This window comes from Misgurnus anguillicaudatus, chromosome 14 (assembly GCF_027580225.2).
Source record: "Misgurnus anguillicaudatus chromosome 14, ASM2758022v2, whole genome shotgun sequence".
Classification (NCBI taxonomy): Eukaryota; Metazoa; Chordata; class Actinopteri; order Cypriniformes; family Cobitidae; genus Misgurnus; species Misgurnus anguillicaudatus.
In genome coordinates, this window is record NC_073350.2 from 4679296 (window position 1) to 4703274 (window position 23979).

Consider the following 23979-nt stretch of genomic DNA (forward strand, 5'->3'; position numbering starts at 1 on the left):
GGTGGACTGAGAAATTAATAAATGTATGAGAATGTACAACGACGCTCTCACTTGCAGTAGGCAGCACAAATATAACGACACGCCTATAATCCCTAAAAGCGTCATTAGATGGCCACTCCATGCTTGCCCATTTCTAATCTTACTTTAATTAGTTCCCTTTAAGATGCAACTTAATTATTACAATAATATTCTCTGCCATTTATCACAAGACACCCTTCGCCAAGGCAGGCCCAACACAGGTTGATCAGATCATCAATGTCTTTTATGGTCTTCCTCAGGGGCCTGCTCTCTAATGCCCACTTTCTTCAAAAGCCACGTTGTAGAACTGGCAACAAAGGTTGCAGCCTACCTCCACTGGACACATCTTCATGCTCCAGCCCCTTTGCTCTGCCTCAGCTGCCAATGTAGTTTAGTGCCGCTTTGTCCTTTTGTATGCTTCACCGATGGGTCTTCCCAGGGGACGTTAGCTCAACAATGAAGATACGGTGTCAGGTGGACCAAAGCAGTAGGTCTGGGTGCAGGTTGGTCACATCAATCGCTGGTGGGAGAGTAAGTCTCTGGTCTAAGTTGACTCACATTTCCCAGTCCCTGGCTGGATTTAATGGGCTAGAATCTGAGGGTAAGGGGTTAGTCTGCTTAATATCCCCTTCTTGGATGAAGCTAGGTTATTGGCTTTTGGGGATACTCTAGGTATTTGGGAGATGGAATTGATTGTGTTTCTTTTTAACTTAAAGGTTGAGGCTAGGCATCTCAACACATGGTTGTGGTGCCAGGTGTATGTCCCAGTGTCTCAGAGCGGCCTTTGCATGTACTACTGTTGTGCCCAGCTTTCATTTTCTCCCAATTGCCAATGTGGGAGCAGTGCCACATATCAAGGGATCCTAAGACTCAGTGAGTGTTAACTCCAGACATACTTTGGCACATTTGTACTCTTTCACCAGGCTTGAGATAGGCAAGAAAGAGCTCAGTTCACATAAATACCTACACTGCTCATGCATCTTAGAAGCCCATCCCAATTCCTACTTGAGCATTCATCAGTCTTTCCTCTCAACTGATGTGGGTTAGCGTGGCCTCATAAATAGTGATTGGCCACTTTAAATGGGGAAGCAGTGCAAAGTGGAAGCACCACAACTTCAATTTGTCTAAAAGGGCTGTGTGGTTGATCTGCTTGAGGCCGCTGATTGTTTCCTGCCAGTTGTCATTGAGGGCTGCATTATGGTATTCTCTCCTCACTGATACAAAACATCTCATTGGCAAGTTGGCTGAGTTTGATTGTTAAATGTGTCCAGTTAAAGTTATCCAAAAGCTTATCATGCAAGTGTTTGGTGCATGGTTATTATTATTGTCACGTCTTTCATAAATGCTTTGATTGTGGGAAGACGCAACCCATTTAGGGATAATGTTTGTTTTATGATGAGTTGTTCTCCTTAGGAATGATAATCTCTACTGCTGTTCGCCATACTTTTGGTACCTTTTTCCATGCCACGTTTATTTGGTGCCAGAGGTACTTCAGCAGGCCAGGGGTATTTTATACACTCTATATGAAATGCTGTTAGGTCCGTGGGCTGATGCTGACCTTGCCTGCTTTACGGTACTTTCAACTTTCCTCCATGACGGGGCCCTGGTATCCATCTGGTACACTGGTGGTTGAATAAGTAGAAGGCAGATTCCTCTACTTATAAGAGTAGATGTTTTTCAAGTGCTCCTCCAGTTCCCTCCCTGGTACTTGTAAGAGGAACCATTTTTCTCTTTTACAAAAAGGTCTTTGTAAAAAGTGGCCCTCGCCTGGTCCTATATACATAACAACCTTTTCCACATTTGTGGCCTTCTTCCACTACCTCCTCTGCTGTCTACCCAAAATATTAATATTAATACAAAACTTTTATGTTAATACAAACAATATATATATTGTTAGACATTTATTTTTCTTTTGCAATTTTATCCAAAAAGATTCAGGGGATACATTATTTTAATTTGTACGTTTTTATGAGGACATACAAACATGTATTGTATTTTCATTTCAGAATGCAGAAGGCTATAACATGAGCATACCAATGCCTGGCCACCCGGTAAACTTTTCCGAGACGACAATGTCTCAAGCTCGGCAGGATGTGGAACAGCTGGAGAAGCTTATCTCTGAGCATGACGTGCTCTTCCTGTTGATGGACACTCGTGAGAGCCGCTGGCTTCCTACAGTCATCGCTGCAAGCCAAAGAAAGGTGGTCTCCTCCCTCCAATCTTTCATCTTTTATTTAGTTATTTCCTTTCACTATGGCTGTCAACCTATTTCATGTTCAGTTGTTGGTAAAAACAACACAGGGGTTTTCTTCTTTATCATCTTTATTAAATCACCCTTAACCAAACCGTAGTAATACTATAGTAAAACTCTTATAGCATGATGACAGACAATTATTTGGTTTTCTGTTAATTTTCTCTTGTTTTGTGGATGTCTAGATATTTTTACTGTAAAACAAAACACAATAATAAAAAAAAATCAAAACAACAGCTAATTAATTAGGGCAAAAAACATTTGAAATAGGTTTTATTTTGATTAAATCATTTTCTGGCTTTGATTTTAAGTAATTTTGTTAATTCAAATAATTGAGCTTTAGGAGTTTAATATTTCTGTTTGTTTTTTAGCTGATAGTTAATGCTGCTTTGGGATTTGACACATTTGTGGTGATGAGGCATGGCCTGAAGAAACCCAAAGAGTCTCAATCTGAAGACTCCAGCCCCGTGTCTGCTTCCTCCAACTCATCCTCTACCTCCACACCAGCAGCCATCACGGCACCAGGTACAACATCACTATATCTTCTCTTATTTTATTTTATTTTATTTTATTTCATCTTTAAATGCCCCACCTTGCATTTTTTGTTGCATTTATGTCACATTTTATAGCAAAATGGGCTGTGAAAGGCTTTGAAGCAGTTTACAGCTATATAGACGTATTCTCCAATATCCATAAGCCCATGTTTATATTTTCTTGTAAGCATGACTAATTTTCATTCTCAGGAGCGTCTTTGTTCTCCAACATCCCGGGACATCGTCTAGGCTGCTACTTTTGTAATGATGTTGTTGCTCCTGGAGATGTGAGTACACGTACAAAGTTTTTTTTCAGGTACATTTATTGATCATATTTAATTTAGTTTTTGAATGCACTGATGGTAAACCCTCTTCTGTGTGTAAGTCTACCAGAGACAGAACTCTTGACCAGCAGTGCACAGTCAGTCGTCCTGGTCTGGCCATGATCGCTGGAGCGCTGGCTGTTGAACTGATGGTATCTATATTCCAACATCCAGAGGGGTAGGTGCTTCATCATTTTAAACAAACCTCTTAAAACACACGAGGAGATTAAACTAATGACTGCTTGTACCTGTTGGAATTCTGCCAAACACGTGTGTAAAACTAAACTGCGGTATCGCGTCAGTACATAGTAGTAGGTCTGTGCACGTCTGAAAATATAATTAAATTGCTTCATATGACCAAAAACATAAAGTTCAGACTAGGTGTGAGCGAAAAACTAGTAGGTATGATAAACCGGTAGAGATTTTGGACTATTGTCTCTATTGAGGTTATGCAGTCACTTCACGCTGCTGTGCGCATGGTCATAAAACTTAAGGTGTTTGTAGACGTATTTAAGCACCACAGTTTTAAATCAATTAACACACAAACAAACAAAAGTGCTAAATGTGCACGTCATACATCCGCTGCTTATTGAGCTCGTAAGCATTATTGCTGCTTTATTGGCCTTAAATACACAATACGTCAAAATTCCCATCTTTGCAAGTATCCTCATAACATAAACACAACTTGTAAGGGCTTAAGAGAAAGTAAACAGTTGGAAAAGAAAACGCATGTGTAACAGTAGATTGGATCAGGTCTTAAAGGGGAAGTTAACTAATTGTGCTCTTAACTGTCACTAATGTTAATCAAACAGCATGGAGAAATAAATGTATCACAATAAATAACTTTTCCACCTTTAATAATATACAAGGTGTGTTTGTATAGGGACAACACATTAAAGCAACACTAAAGACTTATTGCTCTTTGCTCCCCCTACAGGTTAGAAGCGTAATTGTTCATTATCACTGTCGTAAATACTGCAGCATAACTGGCTCTGATTGGATTGTAGGTCTGCTGTAAAGCAAGTTTTTGTAGTATTCACTCGGACTACAGGACTACTACCCGACGGATGGAAACTTCTTTAGTGCGGTTTTGGCCAATAGAGGGCTGCAAAGCGAATGTGAAAGTGCCATTCACCCTGTTTTGAGTGGATGAACCACTGAAACTTTTTTGGAAACGTTATTTTAAGGTAAAAAAAAAAACTCTTTGGTGTTGCTTTAAATGTGTTGTCCCTATACTAACACACCTTCTGTGTTATTATTTATTGTGCCGCCCACCATAGTCCTGCAATGTTAAATCAGAAATGTCTTGTCTGCAAGTGTTAATTTATCACAAAATAGAGTAACACGAGTAACCAACTCATGTAAATTTCACTAATTGTAACTGCTTTACTTGATTTAAAAAAATACTTTGTTACATGTTAATTACAGCTAAAAGTAGTGGAATTACAGTAACAGAGTTACTCCCATCACTGTTTTTAACACTTGTGTTGTCCCTTTCATTTATTTTAACATGAAATAACAGCTTAAATGGCATGACACACACAATATGTTAAAAATTAACACATCATTTTTGCAGTGTTGTTCAGACGTATATTTGAAGAGTTTTGTTGCAAAACGAGATAAATCCATTTTTTAACATTTTTGTCAAAACATGTTTATTATTATGTTATCATGTTATTATTTAGTTTTATGGTGCTACTTAGCTGTATTTTTTAAGTTATGAAGGTTTAAATCAAAACAAATCAACTGCAGTTGCATTGAAATTAATTGGAATGCACAACCAAAAAACAAGATTTCTGAACAATTAAAAAAGCGGTGGTTATCTCGTTTTGCAACGAAACTCTTCATTTGTTTAATATATTTTACATTCATTTTTTACAAAGGGGATTTAGAAGTGTGTATATTAAAATATTTCACATATATTTTATTCCTCTTGTCTTTTTTAACTGTTTACCTGGAAATATTAATTGGTCAAAATTCTTACTGTTGGTCAACTGTTTACCGGTTTAATGAAATTCAGCCCCAAATTTAAATAATACATAATCAAAAGTTTTTCCCATCTCCTGTGAAGTATATACTTTTAGTGCACAGTACAAGTTCACAGATTAATATTTTCCATCTGTTAGCATCTATAACATTAACTCTAAGCATCTTGGTTTCACTTTGACTTGTGTTTCAGTCATTGGGAAACTTTTGAGGCACTATAACGTATGACTGAAGTGCAAATGCATAAAGCCTGTATGATGTTGCTTTTTATGTATTTCTAGGCCACATGAGAGTCTATAGAAAGCTTTCATCCGTGTTTACGTTTCACAGATGACTTTAAAAAGCAGGGGTTGTGGAGTTCCCTACAGTAGATAGCACTGGCATCTTGCAGATAGTCTCTCTTCAGATGCATTAAGCTGTTATAGAGCACTTATGGATGCTCTGAAAGGCCAGATAAAAGCCTTCAGATGAGGAGACACAAAAGACTTGCGCTCATATGAGAAGAGACCCACAACTGCAGGAATGCAGATAAATGTCAAAGTCAAACCATACACTGAGTTGAATACACTCAGATTTCTTTAATAGCTATAGCGTTGCTGTTTTTTGATGATTTTTAATGAATCAATTTGCAATACAGAATTGATTATATTGTACTTAACGTGAAAGAATTTGAGATGTTAAAACCTCTTTCTCAGTTAAAAAAAAAAGGTTTGGCACATTATAAAGTTTACTATAGCTGATTAAAAAACGTATTATTGATTACATTTCGCAGATGTTGCCAAAATGATTTTCCTTAAATTTGATGCATAAATTCAATGTCCAAAACTCAAATGTCGCAAAATCTAGTTTGGAAGCTTTTTTTGGCAAAAAGGCTTAAATGCAAAAAATGTGGTGGCACATGATAGATATTCATCATGAGCATCCTCCCAGCCAAGCTTTAGTCATAAAAGATTTAGACCCTAACCAATTTGGGTTGTTGTCTTTGTATATTTCCCACACTTGAAAGTTTTTGTTAAATTTAAATGACAGCAACCTGGAAAATTTCAAGAAACTGTTTAAAATACACAAAAATATGTCTGGAAATGGCTTAGTGTCAGATTTCTTTTGCAGTAAACTAAAACTAATTTATTTTCATCATTTGTGATGTCACAATTGTATGGATTCAAGGCCAGTTATATATTTCCCAATTAAACTAAGGCCTTGTCCTGGCTTCAGCTAATCCCTGTCCGTGAAACCACCCCTTATGCTGCATTCACACCAGCCGCGGTAGAGGCTTATTATTTCAGGCGAATTATTTCAGTGTTAAGTTAATGTAAAGATGTGTTGATGCGCGTCTGGAGGTCTCATTTGTGCGTCTAGTTTGCGCGAATGGCGTGAATTGAACATTGCCGCGGCAAATGCACAAGTTGAAAAATTTGAACTTTGGCAGAAAAACAAACGATGACTAGAATTTCATGCATGGCTTTCACGCGAGAATGAAGCGAGTACACTCAAAATGTTCAAGCGTCCAACTACGCGCGGTAGGCGTGAATTTGACGCCTCAAACGCGTCTGGTGTGAACCCAACATTAGTGTATCATAATGGTTCAGAACTGTCCGGGCAGACATGCAAAATACTGTGGTCCGTAGATTTGCAACAGATGATGCATTGAGATACTGTCAAAGTTTTCATTTAAGGAAGAAATGACACACTTTACATTAAGGTCTGAGATGTGACTGGCTTATGTAATAATAGAGTTCCTCATGTAGAAACACTTCCAGTCACACAGAATGCATTAGTAAGAAACGAGACGTAACTTTCAGATGTTTAATGAATTCCTCGTTAACTATTTATGACACTTTGACGTTTGAATCGCATACTTATGGCCTCAGGATTTATGACAGAAATCCAGAAGCTCAGAATATTCATCCAACAGCACACACACACACGCAGAAACTAAGTGAAATGGCTACAACTAAAACTGATTTTTTAAAGGGTGTGTGAAAATTCAATGTTTTTATAAATTCATCAGGTGTAGTATGGAAATAGCTTTGAGAATATTTTCACAGAAAAAATGTAAAATGTATATTATTTTTCAGCCTTATGTTTTTCTGACGCTCTCATTCTAATGTCTTTCTTTTTTGGAACACAAGAATTGTATTTTTGAAGAATGTTCACACAGCTCTTTTTCATACAGCATACACATGACAATAAAACAAGCACAATCTATACTTTTACAACCATACAGCATCTTTGTTAGAAACAGTATAGACATTCATTTAGAAATTATCAGATCAAACGGAACCACAGTGAATGAAAGTAAATATGTATGTACTAGGGCTGAACGATACATCGAATTTTCATCGTCATCGCGATCTGAACTCACGCGATGAAGACATCGCAACAGACAGCCTTGACGCGATGAATGAAGGGAAAGCAGTAAGAGCATGTAATAAACGTTTGACCTATCACGTTTAGTCCTGAAGACTTGTGCTTCGTCCGAAATCGCCTACTACCATACTATATAGTATGCAAAAGCACTACTTTGCCTACTATATAGTATGGAAGTAGGCGGTTTCAGACGCATCGATGGTTTGCGCGTTCATGCTATTAGGCCCATAGATATGTATAAAGGCTAGATGGCTTACCGGCGCTGAGAGCCAATGGGACCCGACGACGTCACACGGCGGCCATCTTAGGACAGGACCGCTCGTCCAGTTATAACATTAAAGTCTATTGTGCATGTAGTGCTGAAATAACTATATTTTGCTCGATTTTCAACTGATTTTCAAACGGCTTGGTGTGTCATAAACGTCAGGGATGCGGCTATTTAACTGCATACTTGTGAAAAATTATACATCGAAACATCGGCATCAGCACAAATCATAGCCACGTTAATAAGGTTTGTAATACACCAAACCGTTTGTAAATCCGTCAAGAATTCAGCAAGTTACGAGCATTTTAGTTGGCGTATGTCACTCACTTTCCGTCCACAGCAGCAGGGAGCAGCACTATGGCAGCACTGACCTAAGATGGCCGCCAAGTGACGACCAGGGGGGCAGGGTTTCATGTTTTCTTGAAGCCGCCCTAGGCACCGCCATTAGCTAGCGGACCCCCACCTGCTCTTAGCATTCCATTGACTCCCATTCATTTTGGCGTCACTTTGACAGTGAATAACTTTACATCTGAGGCGTTTAAAGACTCAATTTGTGCATCAATTATTTCTAAAGAAACACGAAAATGTATAAAAGGCTCCATTACCTTTTATCTTACGTTATGGCCCAGTAAAAGCAGTTTTAGGAAAACTATGCTAACGATTGCGTCATAACCACGCGACTCTCTGTCGCACGGTTGAGAAATTACCGTATGGACAGGAGGTGAAGCGCATGTAGAATATGGCGTACTGGCGTTAAACTTTAAAATAAATAAAGACTATGCAAAATGACAAAGTAATTAATCAGAATACTAAATATACTTAATACAAAATGTACTCCTGTTCACGCTCGCCGTTTCTGCAAGATTCGGTGGGTGATTCAGATTTCTCTTGGGACAGCTATTAGAAGACTTACAATTGTCAGACAGGTTGCTCACGTGACCAAGCTCAGTTTGAGTCTGCGCAGTACGCTCGACCCCCCGGAAGTGTGAGCTTCTAATTGGCTTCACTTGTCTCCCTTGAATCCAACGGGGTCGCTGTGTCCATTTCTTTTACTGTCTATGGTGACGACACAGCTGACTCCGCCTTGAGCCATCTAGCCTTTATACATATCTATGATTAGGCCAATCAGGGGAACCCCCAAGTCAGCTACGTTCAGATTTGTGAGGTGTCAGTTGCGACGCTGTGCCTGTTAGCAAAAACGATGGCAGAGGAAGGAGAGAAGAGTGAGGAAAATGTGTTGTCAGTAGGGTTGCCACCTTTGATTTGTGAAAAACCGGGACACTCAGATGAAATGTATTTTTGTTTTGTTTTTTGGAGGGGGGTCAACTCATATTTGCAAATATACTATGTTAACAGTTGTAGGACTCTATTCCCTCTCTTACCTATATTTGTCCTGACGTAGATGCACTCCCTGTTGTAGATACACTTCCTGATGTAGATGCTATCCCTGAAGTAGATGCACTCCCTGACATAAATGCACTCCCTGACATAGATGCACTCCCTGATGTAGATGCACTCACTCTGGACTCCTTTCTACATTCAATACATACATTAAATACATACATTAAATACACTTTTGTATAAACATTGTGTAAACATACTGCATAATTATAATCTATTATAAAATATAATCATTTGTACAAAGATAGGCTTTATTATTTAGCAATTAAAACATGATTACATGTATTATAATAGATTATAAACAACTTAATTAAAATTTAAAGTTTTTGTTAACTGACATTTCTCACCTCTTTTTCCATGTGTATTTCTGATCACTTTTTGCTGCCTGCAGAAGTCTCGGCTGTCCCTCAATGAATGCTTTAAACTCCAAGCATGATAATTTAAAGTTTAATCTAACTTGAAGTTCAGCTTTGACCAACCCCACTGACATCCTGTTCCTTTTGTCTGACCAGACATCCTCCATGTGGCTAAATACACGCTCAGCATAGGCGTTGCTGACAGGGACAGAAAAAACAAATGATACCACTTTGAGCAATTCAGTTGCTGCTTTCTCCTTCTTGAAAAAAAAAGCCCATTTCTTGTCTGGTGCCAGCTCTTCTGGGATGCTTTCAAATACATTGTTCAGTACAGTGTAGTCCTGATACAGTTTGTCTTCATCAATGCTCAAAGCTAATTTGTCAACCAGTCGCTCGAGAGCATCCCATTCCATTGGACCACTCAGTCCCAGACAGCTAGCGTTAGACATAACTGGATCATCAAAATCAAAGTTAGCCTCTAGGTATTGAACAGCCTTTTCAAAGAAGCTGTCGACCAGTGTTGCAAACTCTGTTTGGGCTCTTGCACTTAGTTTTCGGAATGCTTGCTTCGTTTTACTACCATAAAATCTGTCTGCACGACGCGAGATTAGTTGACTGCGCAATCGGCTAATTACTCCATGAACATCCAGTAGAGTAGCACTCTCATTTTCCAACTTCCGAATTGCGCTGTCAAATTCCTGCATTACATTGTGCATGAGCAACAGGAAACATTCAGAGACTGTCACATCATCCTCATCATTGCTGTCGGCAGCATCAGGACCACTTCTGCATACAACCTTCCAGATAATGTCAGGACAATCCTTCTTTCCCAGTGACAAAAAATAAGACTTGAGGGCAGGCCAACACTCCAGGATCCGCTGAATTGCAGGCAATAGAGATAACCAACGGGTTGGAACATGCCTCAGTATCTCTTTGTACTGTACTGAAGTAAACACACAAAATTCTTTCAGAGATTCTACTTTTTTGGCTGAGCATGAGAATTCACTGTACATTTTTAGGACAATGGATTCAACATCATAACCTGCAGCGCTGAGAATTCTGTTTGCGTTTTTCAGGGTGTTGTGGATCAAGTGGCATTTGCAGTTACCCTTTATGATGTGTGGAGTGACTTCTTTCAGTTTTTGAAATACAGAATTATGCTTGCCAAAATTTACAGATGCATTGTCAGCACCATATGAACTGATCTGGCTGACACACAAGCCATTTGCTTCTGTGATATCCAAAATTTGTTTGTAGATAGCTCTGCTGGTTTCATGGGGGTCTTCGTAAAAATCCAATAGCCCATATTTAACACCCTCATCTTCATGGAAATATTGGACTGTGTATGGATAAAGTTTAGCGCTCCCTGAGTTTGATGCATCAGAGCAGACGGAAAAATATGGGGTATTTTTCAGTTCTGTAGCTAAACGCTCCTGACTGTAAGGTGCTAGGACGTTTTGAACTAAAGCTTCGCTTTTTGTTCTTCCACATGACATTTTTGTGGCAATACTTGAGTCATGAAAGATTTTTGCATTTACTTTATTACCACAATCTGTAGATAAGTAGCTGTGGCCGTGAAGCACTCCATGGTATACACTGCTAAGCTCAGCTACTGCTATCCTTTCTTCTTCTGGTGAACCTTTCTTTGTCATAAACGTTGCAATGGCAACATTTTTGCGTTTACTTAATGCAAAACTCTGGTGCTTCTTTGTTTTTGCATGATTTTCCAGCGCTGTTTTTCCTTCATATTTAACTGAAATTTTAGCATGACACAAAACACAGGTAGCGGAGAACGGGTCTCCTTGGGTTGGCCTTACCCATTCTGAAAAGTTTTCTCTTTTCGCCCAGTCCGAGTTGTAGGTTGTAAATCTTTTTTTTTTTGACACTGGTGGCTTACCCGATTTTGTTGTGTTATTATCCTCCTCGTCTGTCTCTCCCTCCATTTCACAAAACTGAGTAAATCGATCGTTTTACAAGCTGACTAGTCTAGCAACCTAACTCAAACTTTCATCTAGGATGTGTGTGTGGAATCTGTGGATGCGACGCGTGCGACCAACCGCCAGCACAGGTAGTTGCTAGGCGATAAGTTGAGCTTCCAATCAAATAAAAGTAAACGCCTGGCCAATCCACCGTGTTACCTGTTTTATTTTGCCCGGTTACGGACACATGATTGGATGAACACAGAAACAGTAGAAGGAAACACTTTAATTTTAAACCAGGAAATTCTGCTTTAAAAGTACATTTTCACAAAAAACCGGGACAATTCGTGTCCCGGGAAAGAATATACATTTTCCGGGACTGTGACTCAAAAAAGAGAACAATCCCGGGAAAACCGGGACGGGTGGCAACGCTAGTTGTCAGACGAAGACCTTGTGGTGAAAATGAACAGCACTTCAGCTATATCATGGAATTATTTTGGATTTAGGAGAGATGACGCCGCAAACACAGGTACTGTGGAAGCGGTGATTCTCACATTGCGTCTATTGCGCGCTCAAGTTCATTATTTCAAATGTATGTGTGCTCTGGAAGCACCGTGGTTGCAACACGCTCGTTTTTCCAGGTATTTCAAAAACATTTTAACTTTTCAGAATGACACAAGCGCAGCGTGCAGGTCATGTGACAATAACCTACGTGTCTAGTGTTTTCCACGTGTTTTTATGCACGACATGTGAATGGCCCCAAAAACATGAATTTTTTTTTATCGCAACTCACATCGTCATCGCAACATTAAACAATGTCATCGCACATCGCAACTTTTCCTCACATCGTTCAGCCCTAGTATGTACTGTATATATGCATCAAAAGCTTCTGAAACTATTTCTAGTCATTCTGCTTTATCTCTGTCAGAGGTTATGCCGTGGCCAGTAGCAGTGATGACCGGATGAATGAACCTCCAACCTCACTGGGTCTTGTGCCCCATCAGGTCAGTAAAGAGTTTATTATTAAACTCTATATAATTATCTATGTATATAATTTCTCCATCAATATTGAATTGAAATAACAATTGAGAAAAATAGGATTTTAAACTGATGAGACTGTATTTTGACCAAAAGTCAGGGTCAAAAGTCAGTTGGGCTGGTTTTGATTTTAAGTGTATTATCAAGGGTGTACCTGCATATTTGAAAGTGCTTTTATTATAAACTATTTAGCACCGTTGCCTTGAACTGTGCCCGAGCGCTTTTGTCCCCACCAGGGTAGGGTTGCACCAGTCGTTCGTAAGTTCTTACTTAAACTGGGAAGTAAAGTCCAAACTAGAGGCTTAGTAGCTAGTTTATAACTAACTCTTTTTTCATTAATTCGGTTGCACCATTTGTTCTTAAGGCAGAACGTAGCTAGTAGGTCGTAAGCTCTCCGTAAAGTATTGCGTTGTCGCATAGAATGACGTCTATTTTTTTTAATCCAATCACAAGCCTTATAATGGGTAAACAGGAAATAGTCTGAACAGTATGTATATTCAAACTCATTCTTGTCTCGCCTAAACTGAAAGTTAAAAGCAAACTTTATCTAACTCAAAACATTACACTTTTAATTGAAAATATCTATCCCACACATGGAGGAGAAAATAAACAGGAAGAAATTTTAAATCTTATTTTAATTGATGGATACACAGAAAATTAAACAGCTCTTGAAAACTCGTTGACGAGCTTGCGGCTCTTCATAATTAATACGAGCTCATCGATGTAATATAATCTGTCTGACATCTTATTCCAAGCATTATTCATGGACAGGGGCTTCCGTAAATATTTAGTTACAACGTATTGTTACGTTTAAACTAAGTTTAATGGTGCAACGCAAAAACATTTAGTAGTGCGTAAGTTGTAACTTAGTGCCCATTTACGTCGTAACTAGGCTACGTTGTAACTTACGCACAGCTGGTGCAACCGGCCCCAGGGCCTTAGCTAGGGAATTCTGGGCCCCCTAAAAATTTAGATGTGGGCCCCTACCACCCATATCATATACTCATACTGTATAATACATGAGCATGTAGACTAACTGTGCATTCATACCGCCACCGGCAAGAGCGTCAAAGTGGCCGGAAGTCATTTATTTTCAATGAGAGCCGGCGGCGAGCTCCTGCGCGTCATGTACAGCGTGAGCGTCGAGGAGAGTTGAAATCAGCTCAGCTTTATCGTAATGAGCTATGATGCGGTTTGGCGACAACCAATCTGAGGGCGAAAACCTCTGCCTGAGAGGAGTTCAGAGAATGCATTCGAGCGTCAGAGCGTCCACTACACCTTTTCTTTAGCGTCGTTGGCAGGGCAGCCAGAGCTTTTATTGACGCTCTCGCCGGTGGGGGTGTGAATGCAAGGTAAGTATTCATATAAATATCACATCAAAACAATCCCATTAAGCCATAAATTAAGTTAAATTGCTTAAATCTTCATGCAACTAATACAATAATTCTTGAATGTGTTAGCATTTAGCCTTACCCCATTCAGTCCTATGGCTCCAAACAAAAGTTTTATTTTAAGCCACCATACTTACTCATGTAACTACTCATGTAACAGTCTTTAAATAGGGAAAACATGGAAGTGTTTGTTGGCTTCTAAATTCATCCCTGTTTGGAGCCATAGGAATTAATAGGGCTAGGCTAAATGCTAACACATTCACGAGGCGCTGTACAAAGATTAAAAGTGCATGCATTGAAAAAAAGAGAAGTATGTATTAATTTGTCTAAGTTGAGGTAAGAACATAGTAAAATATTGAAAAACTGTGGTGTTTTCCTTTAAAGGTGCAGTGTGTAATTTTTAAAAGGATCTCTTGACAGAAATGCAAAATAATATTCAAAACTATATTATTAGGGGTGTACAAAGACCTTTCATAATAAACCGTTATGTATTTATTACCTTAGAATGAGATAGTGATGGCGAAGTGAAGCTTTCTTGAAGCAGTGAAGCTTTCAACCCAATTGTATCGGCAAAAGGTTCATTACTCGAAGCTTTTCAAATCAGAGCTCGATGAGAACCTCTGCTGATGAAAGTGCTGTATCACAGCATGTTCCACAACCAAACAACGCATTAATTTAATTATAAAAGCAAAACTTAATGGATTGACAAATTAAGGATAGATTCATAAATAAATGTAACACTATATTAAATACATGACCAAAGCATGTTCCATTTCATGCAAATGGTACTTCAAACAAAAATAACAAATTAAGGATAGACCTTGTCTCAAAAGTATAAAGTGTGAACCAATTAAAAAATATATCATGGTATTAAGTGGTGCAGAAAAGGCTTTTTATTACTAATATATTCTATATATATCATAAACTCACTATACAGTAATCGATTCCGTGTAATGCAATACTCCAATACAACCCATGAGGGCGCGCCGCGCATCGCAAAATTCTAAACCTTTGAATCAGATAACGAAGCAGTCACGTGGGTGTGTGTGAAACGAAGCTTCGGACGTCATTGGTCACGTGATTTTGCCAGAACGAATCAAGCTTCGATACAAAGCTTCAATGAAAATCGGTTCGTTTTTTTGACACACGCTTCGGAGCTTCGGTGTCACTGGTAACATCACTAGAATAAGACGTTTTTATCTACATACAAAGAGGTTCCCCTTACATGGAAGTCGCCATTTTGTGCCGCCATTTTTCTACAGAAGCCCTTAACGGACAATTTATTGTTGTCTGCGACGATTACATGTTTGTCCGGTCGTAGCTACCGTAGCTTCTCTATGTGTTTTAAAAGCAAGGGATGAGCAGTGGACTATGCCCTTGGTTGCAATTCGCAACCTCACCACTAGATGCCGCTAAAATTTACACACTGCACATTTAAAGTAAACATTCAGAAATTAAAAATAAGGCAGTTAAATGTCAAACTCTTACTTAAATTCCTTGATGAAGATATTCAAGGAAAGTGTTTTGTAGAAGGCTACTCATGTTTTCGTTAAATCACATCAACAGCAGGCAGGACTTTAATGATCAGATATTTTTTACGTGTCCCTTTTTCCAGTGTGTTATTCAAAACGACTGTTTACTATAGAGCAAAAAGACAGGGATTTACACATTGTACTCGTCAAGCGTAGTGGAAGCGTTTTGTGCAGCATTTAGTGCAGATATTTTTATGTTAAAAAGTCTTTAATTTTATCACGAGCCTCTGCTCCACCTGTTAAACCGCCCACGTTTTGTCACATTCCTCATATCTCCTATTGAAAATAAACTACAAACTCATGACTGCCGCGTCCCTTCTGAAGTTTTTTTTTTTTTGCTTTTTTAACAATCCTCTACGGTCCTTTAATCCAATTCTTGTGCACATGGCCTTGACTTTCAAATACTAAAGTAATTAACTTACAGTCATAATCAAGTTGGCTTTAACCAATGGTTAACAACAGCCAACCTCAATGACAAACACAGAGTTCAAAACCTCATTTACAATTAGTATTATCAGAAATATTTTGGTTTGTTTTTAAAAATAATCTTTGTCCAGTGTGTTATGAAGAAAAAAAAAACCTGTTCACTTCAACAGTAGTATTCTGGTAAATCTTACAGTCTTTATGTATTTATTTCAGCTCCTTTACAAAAAAAAACAGACAATCATGTCTGGCTAGATACAGTCCTTTATAGAAAAAACATCCATTTAAAGGTGCAGTGTGTAATTTTTAGAAGTATCTCTTCACCGAAATGCAAAATAATATACAAAACTATATTATCAAAGGTGTAATAAGACCATGGATAATGAACCGTTATGTGTTTATTAGCTTAGAATGAGAAATTTTTATCTACATACACAGAGGGTCCCCTTACATGGAAGTCGCCATTTTGGGCCGCCATGTTTCTACAGAAGCCCTTAACGGATAAACTTTTTTACTAAGTTGTCTCCGATGATCTGTTTGTCTGGTGGTGGCTACAGTAGCTTCTCTATGTGTTTCAAAAGCCAGGGATAAGCAGTGGACTGAGCCGTTGGTTGCAATTCACAACCTCACCACTAGATGCTGCTAAAATGTACACACTGCACCTTTAAGATGTTGCAGACATTTAATTTTCCTGTTGATTTTAAGGTAACAAACAGTAAGGGTTGTACTTTGACGGATACCATGTTGACAGATTATACATAGTTGGAAGACATTGTAGTCATGCTTTAATCACAAAATAAATAAAAAGTTTGACTTCCGTTACAAAAACACTTTCTACCGTTTTGCAATGTACAGTCTCAGAAATAAAGGTACAAAAGTTGTCACTGGGACAGTACCCTTTCAAAAAGGTACAACTTTGTACCCAAAGAGTGCATATTAGTACTTCAAAGGTACATGTTTGCAGTTCAAAGATACATATTTGTATCTAAATGGTACATATTAGGACCTTTTTTAAAGGGTACTGCCCTAGTGACAGCTTTGTACCTTTATTTCTGACAGTGTAGAATCCCATTCTCCCCCTCAATGTGTCGTCTAGGACAGTGGTTCTCAAACTTTTTCAGTGTGGGGCCCCCCTTGTATATAGTGCATCCTTTTTTAGCCCCCCAAAGAAAATTCATGACATAAAACATTCCAAAACTTAAAATTTGAATTAAACAAAACATATCAAATTCATGATAAATTCATTTATTTTATAAAATGTCATTAAACCAGGGCCCCATGGCACCATCTCAGGGCCCCCCAGGGGGCCACGGCCCCCAGTTTGAGAACCACTGGTCTAGGAGACACCACTTCCATTCTCGTTCTACAGAAATTGAAATATCCAGTCCTTGTCTCTCTATCGCTAAGAAAATTAAAAACTGGAAATCTCCTGTCACATAAATCATTGGATCAACCTAATTTCAGAACACATCCTAACAGAAGAACGCTCAGCTCAAAAGAAGAACAATATATTAGCCTTCAAAGACATCTGGAGCCCTTTCATAACTTTTTACAAACTCAGCAATAATTGTGCTATTTACACTCCCTACTATACCGATACTCTACATGTGTACCACCCCTCTCTTCTTTTGGTGTTTATACTGATACATACAACCCCCTTCTCCGTCCCTCTCTCTTTTTATATTTCTCTCTCTATCACCTCGCTTACACTCCCAATCACACACACATACTAACAGCCCTCAGTATATCTCTTTACTCATACTGTAAGTATCTGTGTAATTGCCTGTCTATATTATGCATTCGTCTGTCTGTCTGTCTACTTGTCCATCTATTCACCTATTTGTCTGTTTTCATCCAGTAATTTGCTTGTATGTCTATTGGCGCCTGTCTCTCTATCGTCTACATCTGTTTTTCTCCCTGTCTGTTACCTGTTTACTGTTTGAATATGTCTGTTTATTCGCCTCTGTGTCTACGTCCATCTATATTTAGTTGAATTCTGTCCAATTTGCCATCAGTCATTGTTTAAGTATATTATTTGATTTATTATCTACCTCCCAATATTATGGCTATCACAGTATTAGGAGTTGGATGTAGTTCTGTCCGGAGTGATTATTGTTTGTATTTAATAGATCATTTGAATTTAAAATAAAGTTGTCCTCCGACGAGGGGGCCAAAAAAAAAAAGAAAAAAGAAAAGTTTGTCAAAACATAATGCGATACTGCATGGTCAGGTGATTGGATAAGTACCAATTTTTCCTTTAATTTCAAGCTTTTGGTTTTTTTTAAGGTGAAGAAGTGAGACATTTTTGAACGATAGTTGACGAGGTGTAGCTTCGGTGTTGAGTATTGCTAGAGTAGAGATATACGGGTCTGTTATTATGTTCTCATTAAGAGCCTCTACGGCACCATTGGGTATTGGCCAAAAGAGCTGCAGTCCTGTACACTGGTAAAGATCTTTTAAATCACACACACTGTAAAGTTGCCTAATCACAAGCCAGTATGGTGTTTTTTCCATTAATGTAGAGCAGCACAAGCAGAATTTGGCAGTGTGTGGCAACATTGGTGGTCTTGTCAGCCTGCATTGAGAGAATTGCGCTGCTCTGTCCTTCTTGGATTATATGTTCCCTCACAACAGACAACATACTGTCCAACACCCCTGGACGGGGACTGTTTTCTTAGACCCACACCGCCTGCATCCGTTGAATTTCTGACTAGGACCGCCTGCGTGTTCCACTCCCGTACGTGCCCGCAATGTTTGTGTCCACACCCGCACGTTCCAGCTGATTTTCTGGGAGCTTTTGTGTACAGTTGTCACAAGCTCTGACTAAACATTCGTTCAGATTAACATCCAGAACAACAGACATTAATTGCATCATGTTTAATGATGTTTAAATTTAGGGATGTGCATGAATGGTCAAATATTTGATTTGCAATAATAATTTGAATGGGAAATGCTATTCGTATGTGTGTTTGTTTGTTTTTAATGTGCCATCGCATTGTTAAGGCTACTGCTCATTTAATGATTTTTCTCGAGACAGACACGGAAAACTAAACAAAGGACGTTTTTTTTATGTGGTGCTTTGTGGAAAATAAACCGGATAATTGCAGATGCCTTAACAGAATCAAATCCCTAAGAATCCTTAACAAAATCCCACTAGGCCCTGCGGGTCTCCCACAAAATTTTCTGACCGCCCCCTCCCGCCATAAGCAAGGGTGAAACTGCCCGCTTCAGCGAGATTTATGTTGGGGACACACCGGTGGTGTCTGATGGTGGCTATCCGCTGTGACTCTGGACAATGCTCTAATTCATGTCGTGCCACAGAGCATCACTCACATAGTTTAAAGGTGCAGTGTGTAAATTTTAGCAGCATCTAGTGGTAAGGTTGCGAATTGCAACCAACGGCTCAGTCCACTGCCCAACCCTCGCTTTTGAAATGCATAAAGAAGCTACGATAGCCACCATCGGACAACCATTTCATCGTCGGAGACAACTTAGTAAAAAAAAAGTTTGTCCGTTAAGGCTTCTGTAGAAACATGGTGGCACAAAATGGCGACTTCCATGTAAGGGGACCCTCTGTGTATGTAGATTAAAATGTCTCATTCTAAGGTTATAAAAACTATAACGGTTCATTTTAAAAGGTCTTTATACACCACTGATAATATAGTTTTGTATATTATTTTGAATTTCTTTCAAGAGATCCTTCTAAAAATTACACACTGCACCTTTAACGTTAAATAACATAATATTTGAGCAAAATTGTTAACAATTAACATAGGCTGCTAATGCATATTTTACATCTGGAAGTAGACTCTGTCTAACTAAGCTTGCGCTATTGAATGTGCACGTCTGGTGTGCGATACCTGCAAGGTGTTTTACCCGCAACGTTGTGCGATCTTGCCCGGTGTGCGACCTCCTTCATAGCGTTGTCAAGATGACCGCGGCAACTTTCATGCCACTTGCACCTTTCAGAAAGGTTTTACATCGTGAAGCAGTGTTGTTGTCCAAAGCGTTTTGGTGTCAGGACTTTGAAACAACAAACAGGGAAAACTATAAAGTGCATGAATTACATCGCATTCAGCTAGCCAACTCCATTTGCCATAAGAGCTTCTGCAAATGGACCCAGTGTAAGCTCGACCACCGCCGCGATCACTTGGCTCCTGCTGAACATTTAACTTAGGTCTATCTAGTCCAAGCTCCTTAATCCTGTATTTATTCTTCAACTGACTGCCTTGGGTGGTTTTGTAAGTATAAAATAGGGCTGGGCATAGATTAATCTAGATTATTACACGGCTCTCTGGAATGCTTGATTCTGATTGGTCAGTTGAGACATTTGCAGGTTCGTTCTTTTCGAATAATAACCGCTCCAACATAATAACGCATAGCCGGTACTACTTTTACGAGTAAAATCGCTCCGCGCCAATAAAGATCAATAAAGATTACTGTTTGTTTGGCGCCATCTTGTGACAAACACTGGACAACCACGACAAGACACAGACAGCTTACTGAGACTGAACTTGACAAAATAGAGCATGACAGCTACGAAGCCAACACACAAAAAAATACAGAATGGGCATTAAAGCTTCTCAAAGACTGTCTAAAAGAGAAAAAAATGGAGACAGACAAGTATGAAGCAGAGAATCTTAATAAGGTATTACGATCATTTTATGCATCTGTGCAAAGTTTCGCGGAAGGATAAACATGTTAATTTAAAACAAATATGCCAATAAAATGTTTCATATTCATGTCCGGTTTTTTTCTTATGTGACAAGTAGCCGTGTAATAAGCGGGATAATGTAGAGGCAGCCGGTAGTTATCGGGAAATAAGCCCCTTCAGTGTGATACAAGACCCTCCGCTTCGCGTCGGGTCCTGATCACACTGTCGGGGCTTATTTCCCGATAACTACCGGCTGACTCTACATTATCCCTTACTTATAAAATGGGCAGTTCTGGTTCTTCATTCTGATTGGTTGAAACGCGTTCTAAGCCATGATAAAATACACCGGTAAACCCACGGTTCAGACCGCATTTCATAAGTATCACTGCGCCACTGTTGCTGCGTACTGATTTATGAAAATATATACCACAGTCTTTAATCATATTTTTAATTTGTTTACAATTGCACAATCATGGCGATATCCAGATAAATGTCAATAAATATTGTTGATTCATTTCATCAATAAAGATAAAACTCTCTCTGAGGAGTTTCTAACTCAAATTAATATTTCCGCTATCCACTGGGTGACGATCTTACCCAACTTAAACACTGACAAATTCACTCAACACTAAAAACAGCGTGTTTTGATCAGGCTTTGAATCTGATCTCTTACAAAAGTTCTTCTCAAAAATGGAATTATCTCCGCTTTTAGCTAAAGAATTTGAGAGGTGATAAGACAACAAATGAAGGTAGGATTAAACTTTTTTTTTTTGTTATTGTTTGAAAGCGGATGGTCTGCTCTTTCATTTGATATTTTATGTTTATTTAAAGAAGATAATTTTTCTGCAAGGCATTAAACTAAAACTGGGTGGCAACTTAAAAAAAAAAGCTGACGGGGAAAGAGTTCAGCATGCTTCCAAGCATATTTGATCATCACTTCAACAGTTGCACGATATAAACGTTAATGTATAATTAGATGAATGTTGATTTATAAAATAAACACCACAGTCTTAAATCATATTTTCATTGCGTCTTTGCTGCGTCTGTGTTGGTTGTGAACTCGCTCTGTTTCAGTCACACTTGATTCTGAGGAACTACTTTGTTTGGCGGAAGAGTAATATTTGTACTAATATAATTACAACTTATTTGTGTTTTATTTTATAAATTCCCGCTAACGTTATGCATATGAAGTAACCGTTTTATAAACGCAATAACCCCTGCGAAGCAGTGGGGTTACAGTGCATTTTATAACAGCTAATGGGGGTTTAGGCACTCTGCTTCGTGTCGTGCCTAACAACGCCCCTTAGCTGTTATAAAATGCACTGGTAACCCACTGCTTCTTGGGGCTTATTGCGTTATTAATCTCTAGTATAAAACCATATTTTCGAGATATTTCACTTGCTTCCACTTATCAGTACTGTAACTATCAGTTAAATGACAATCTGCAGAGCGGTATAAGACTCGGTCCAAACATAAAAAAACAATATTGATTCCCTAAAAACTAAAGCTAAAGTGGAAGGGTTTGGGCGCAGAGTGCAGCCCCACAAGGACGATCTGAAACAAGCCAATTACAGCTCAGCCTCAAGGCAAATGTATTTAAAACATTTGCTGCCCTACACACACTCGTTTGGCCGGCGCCCCAGACACAAACATATGAATGAAATGCACTTTTGATTTGACATTTTTTATAAATTATAACAGTGACTAACAGTGAAATAGTATGACAAAAATATTTTATTTTGTATTAATTTGCACAATATATAAAAAAATTGTTAACATGTTTAAGTAGCTTTTTTCTCAAGCTAACTTAGCCCCCTATTGACCAGCCGCCACTGCTTACGCTATATTTTTTTATTCAAGCATGCTTAATATTTAAGATCTAAATATGTTTATGAGGATACTTGCAAAGACAATTTTGATGCATATGTGTATCTAAGGCCAATAATGCGGCAAAAATCCTCACGAGCTCCGTAAGCAGCAGAATTGCGGCTTGTGCACTCCTCTCACATAGAAACAGCGAGCACATAGCTCTGTTGTTTGTGATCCAATAGCTTAAAGGTCACATATTGTCAAATCTGAAATTCTGTGTTTTTTTTCATGATAACTGAGGTCTACGGGCTATGTAAGTACCATATAAATTCCAAAACAGTCATTTAAGAGTCAAATGCACACAGCCTGCTTGAAGTATCTGTGAGTTAAAACGGTTTGGGGAAATTTCGCATTAATTATCGAGGACGTATTGCCTGCGATAATTAATGTGATATGGCCCTGCTTGTCAGTGAACTACGGCTCTGTGTAGTAAATGCCGCTCCGTCTGAAAGCAGCTAATGGCGATTTACTTCTAATTAAGGAACCGGCTTTACTGATGAAACACACATGAGAATCCCCTGATATATATCGCCCAGCCCTATGCCAACATATTGGTTAGTCAAATGTTATTTTGTGTAATGTAGGGGCGGGCGATAAACCAGTAGAAATTTGTCGAATGGACGAGACAAATTTCAATGACAAATTTGACAAAAACGCAAAAGATTCAAAACTCCTCTCTATCGAGGTTTTGCGCCCACGTCACATTGCTGTGCCTGTGGTCACAAAAACTCTTGTACACGTATTTAAGCACCGCAGTTTTAAAACAAGTGATTTTAAGCCATTGAAACACAGACAATAGACAACAAATAAACCAAAATCAAATATATGCTCTTTAAACACAGTACGGATCTTTCACACTAGTCATGTGGTTCGGTTTGGATAGTATGCGGCCTAAAGGGGTATGAGCAGAACGGGAATGATTCAGATTTTATTAACTGGTAACCAACCAGACTTAAATCAATCACATGAACCTTTGCTACTGAGGATTTTGCCTCATGAAATGATTAATCATTTGACTCAATGTCCTTCACACCTCTCAAAAGTCAATGTTGTGCAACATTTTAAGTGAGCGACATGTCCTTCACAATCACACAAATGCCTGTTTTGAAATACAGTATAGATGAACTTCAGGGATATTGGTTGTTGATGTGGTATTGCTATATTGCTTTACACTTTCTTCTCTCTTATAGTATCTCATGTTTACTTGTTTTAAATCCATTAGTTTAGTTCTACTGAGTTGTTTAGTGCCAGTATTTAACCAAGAGCAATTAACAGATTTTATCAGCTTACACTATAAATTTCCAGATGGACTCACATTTGTGTATCTCTTTATTGGATTTCTGCTTGTTTTTTGACTGATTATGCTTCGATGAAAGCAGGCTGGTGGAGTTGTTTACTCTGTAGGTCTCAAGCCCGTTCTTTTCTGGAATGCAAATGTCAGTCAAGATTTTCCCTCAAGACGATTCTTGTTTCACACATTCACTCATGAATGCAGGCTTTCATGGCCGACTCTAAACACTGCTCATCATCATCATCATCACTTCAGAAAACAGGAAGTAGCAGTCTTTCTCTGTAGATTGCAATGCTTTTTAAATTGCTTGTCACAGTCTTCAAGCTATTACTAACAGCGGTGGTATCATTAGGGAGCTG

The 23979-nt window shown here is 38.7% G+C and overlaps 2 protein-coding genes across 2 annotated transcripts in view; one reads left to right on the top strand and one right to left on the bottom strand.

The window, feature by feature from the left end:
• The window catches only part of atg7 (ATG7 autophagy related 7 homolog (S. cerevisiae)), a 121096-nt gene that overhangs the window by 36687 nt on the left and 60430 nt on the right, over nucleotides 1-23979 (top strand). The window contains exons 13-17 of the mRNA XM_073875759.1: nucleotides 2025-2219; nucleotides 2641-2794; nucleotides 3013-3089; nucleotides 3188-3303; nucleotides 12351-12426. Of these exons, the coding sequence (XP_073731860.1) occupies nucleotides 2025-2219; nucleotides 2641-2794; nucleotides 3013-3089; nucleotides 3188-3303; nucleotides 12351-12426 (618 nt within the window). The remainder of the gene's footprint in view (nucleotides 1-2024; nucleotides 2220-2640; nucleotides 2795-3012; nucleotides 3090-3187; nucleotides 3304-12350; nucleotides 12427-23979) is intronic.
• LOC129417615 (uncharacterized) lies at nucleotides 8984-11857 on the bottom strand. The gene is made up of 2 exons (XM_073876448.1): nucleotides 9495-11857; nucleotides 8984-9279 (listed from the first exon to the last, which is right to left on the bottom strand). The coding sequence occupies exons 1-2, from the start codon at nucleotides 11444-11446 to the stop codon at nucleotides 9129-9131; spliced, it is 2103 nt and encodes a 700-aa protein (XP_073732549.1). The 5' UTR covers nucleotides 11447-11857; the 3' UTR covers nucleotides 8984-9128.

Excerpts from the sequence above, each read along its gene's own strand:
- LOC129417615 (XM_073876448.1), bottom strand. The coding sequence starts at position 11,446 with ATGGAGGGAGAGACAGACGAGGAGGATAATAACACAACAAAATCGGGT. Across the intron at positions 9,280-9,494 it reads AAATACACATGGAAAAAGAG|AAAGGAGTCCAGAGTGAGTG; the intron begins GTGAGAAATGTC and ends TATTGAATGTAG.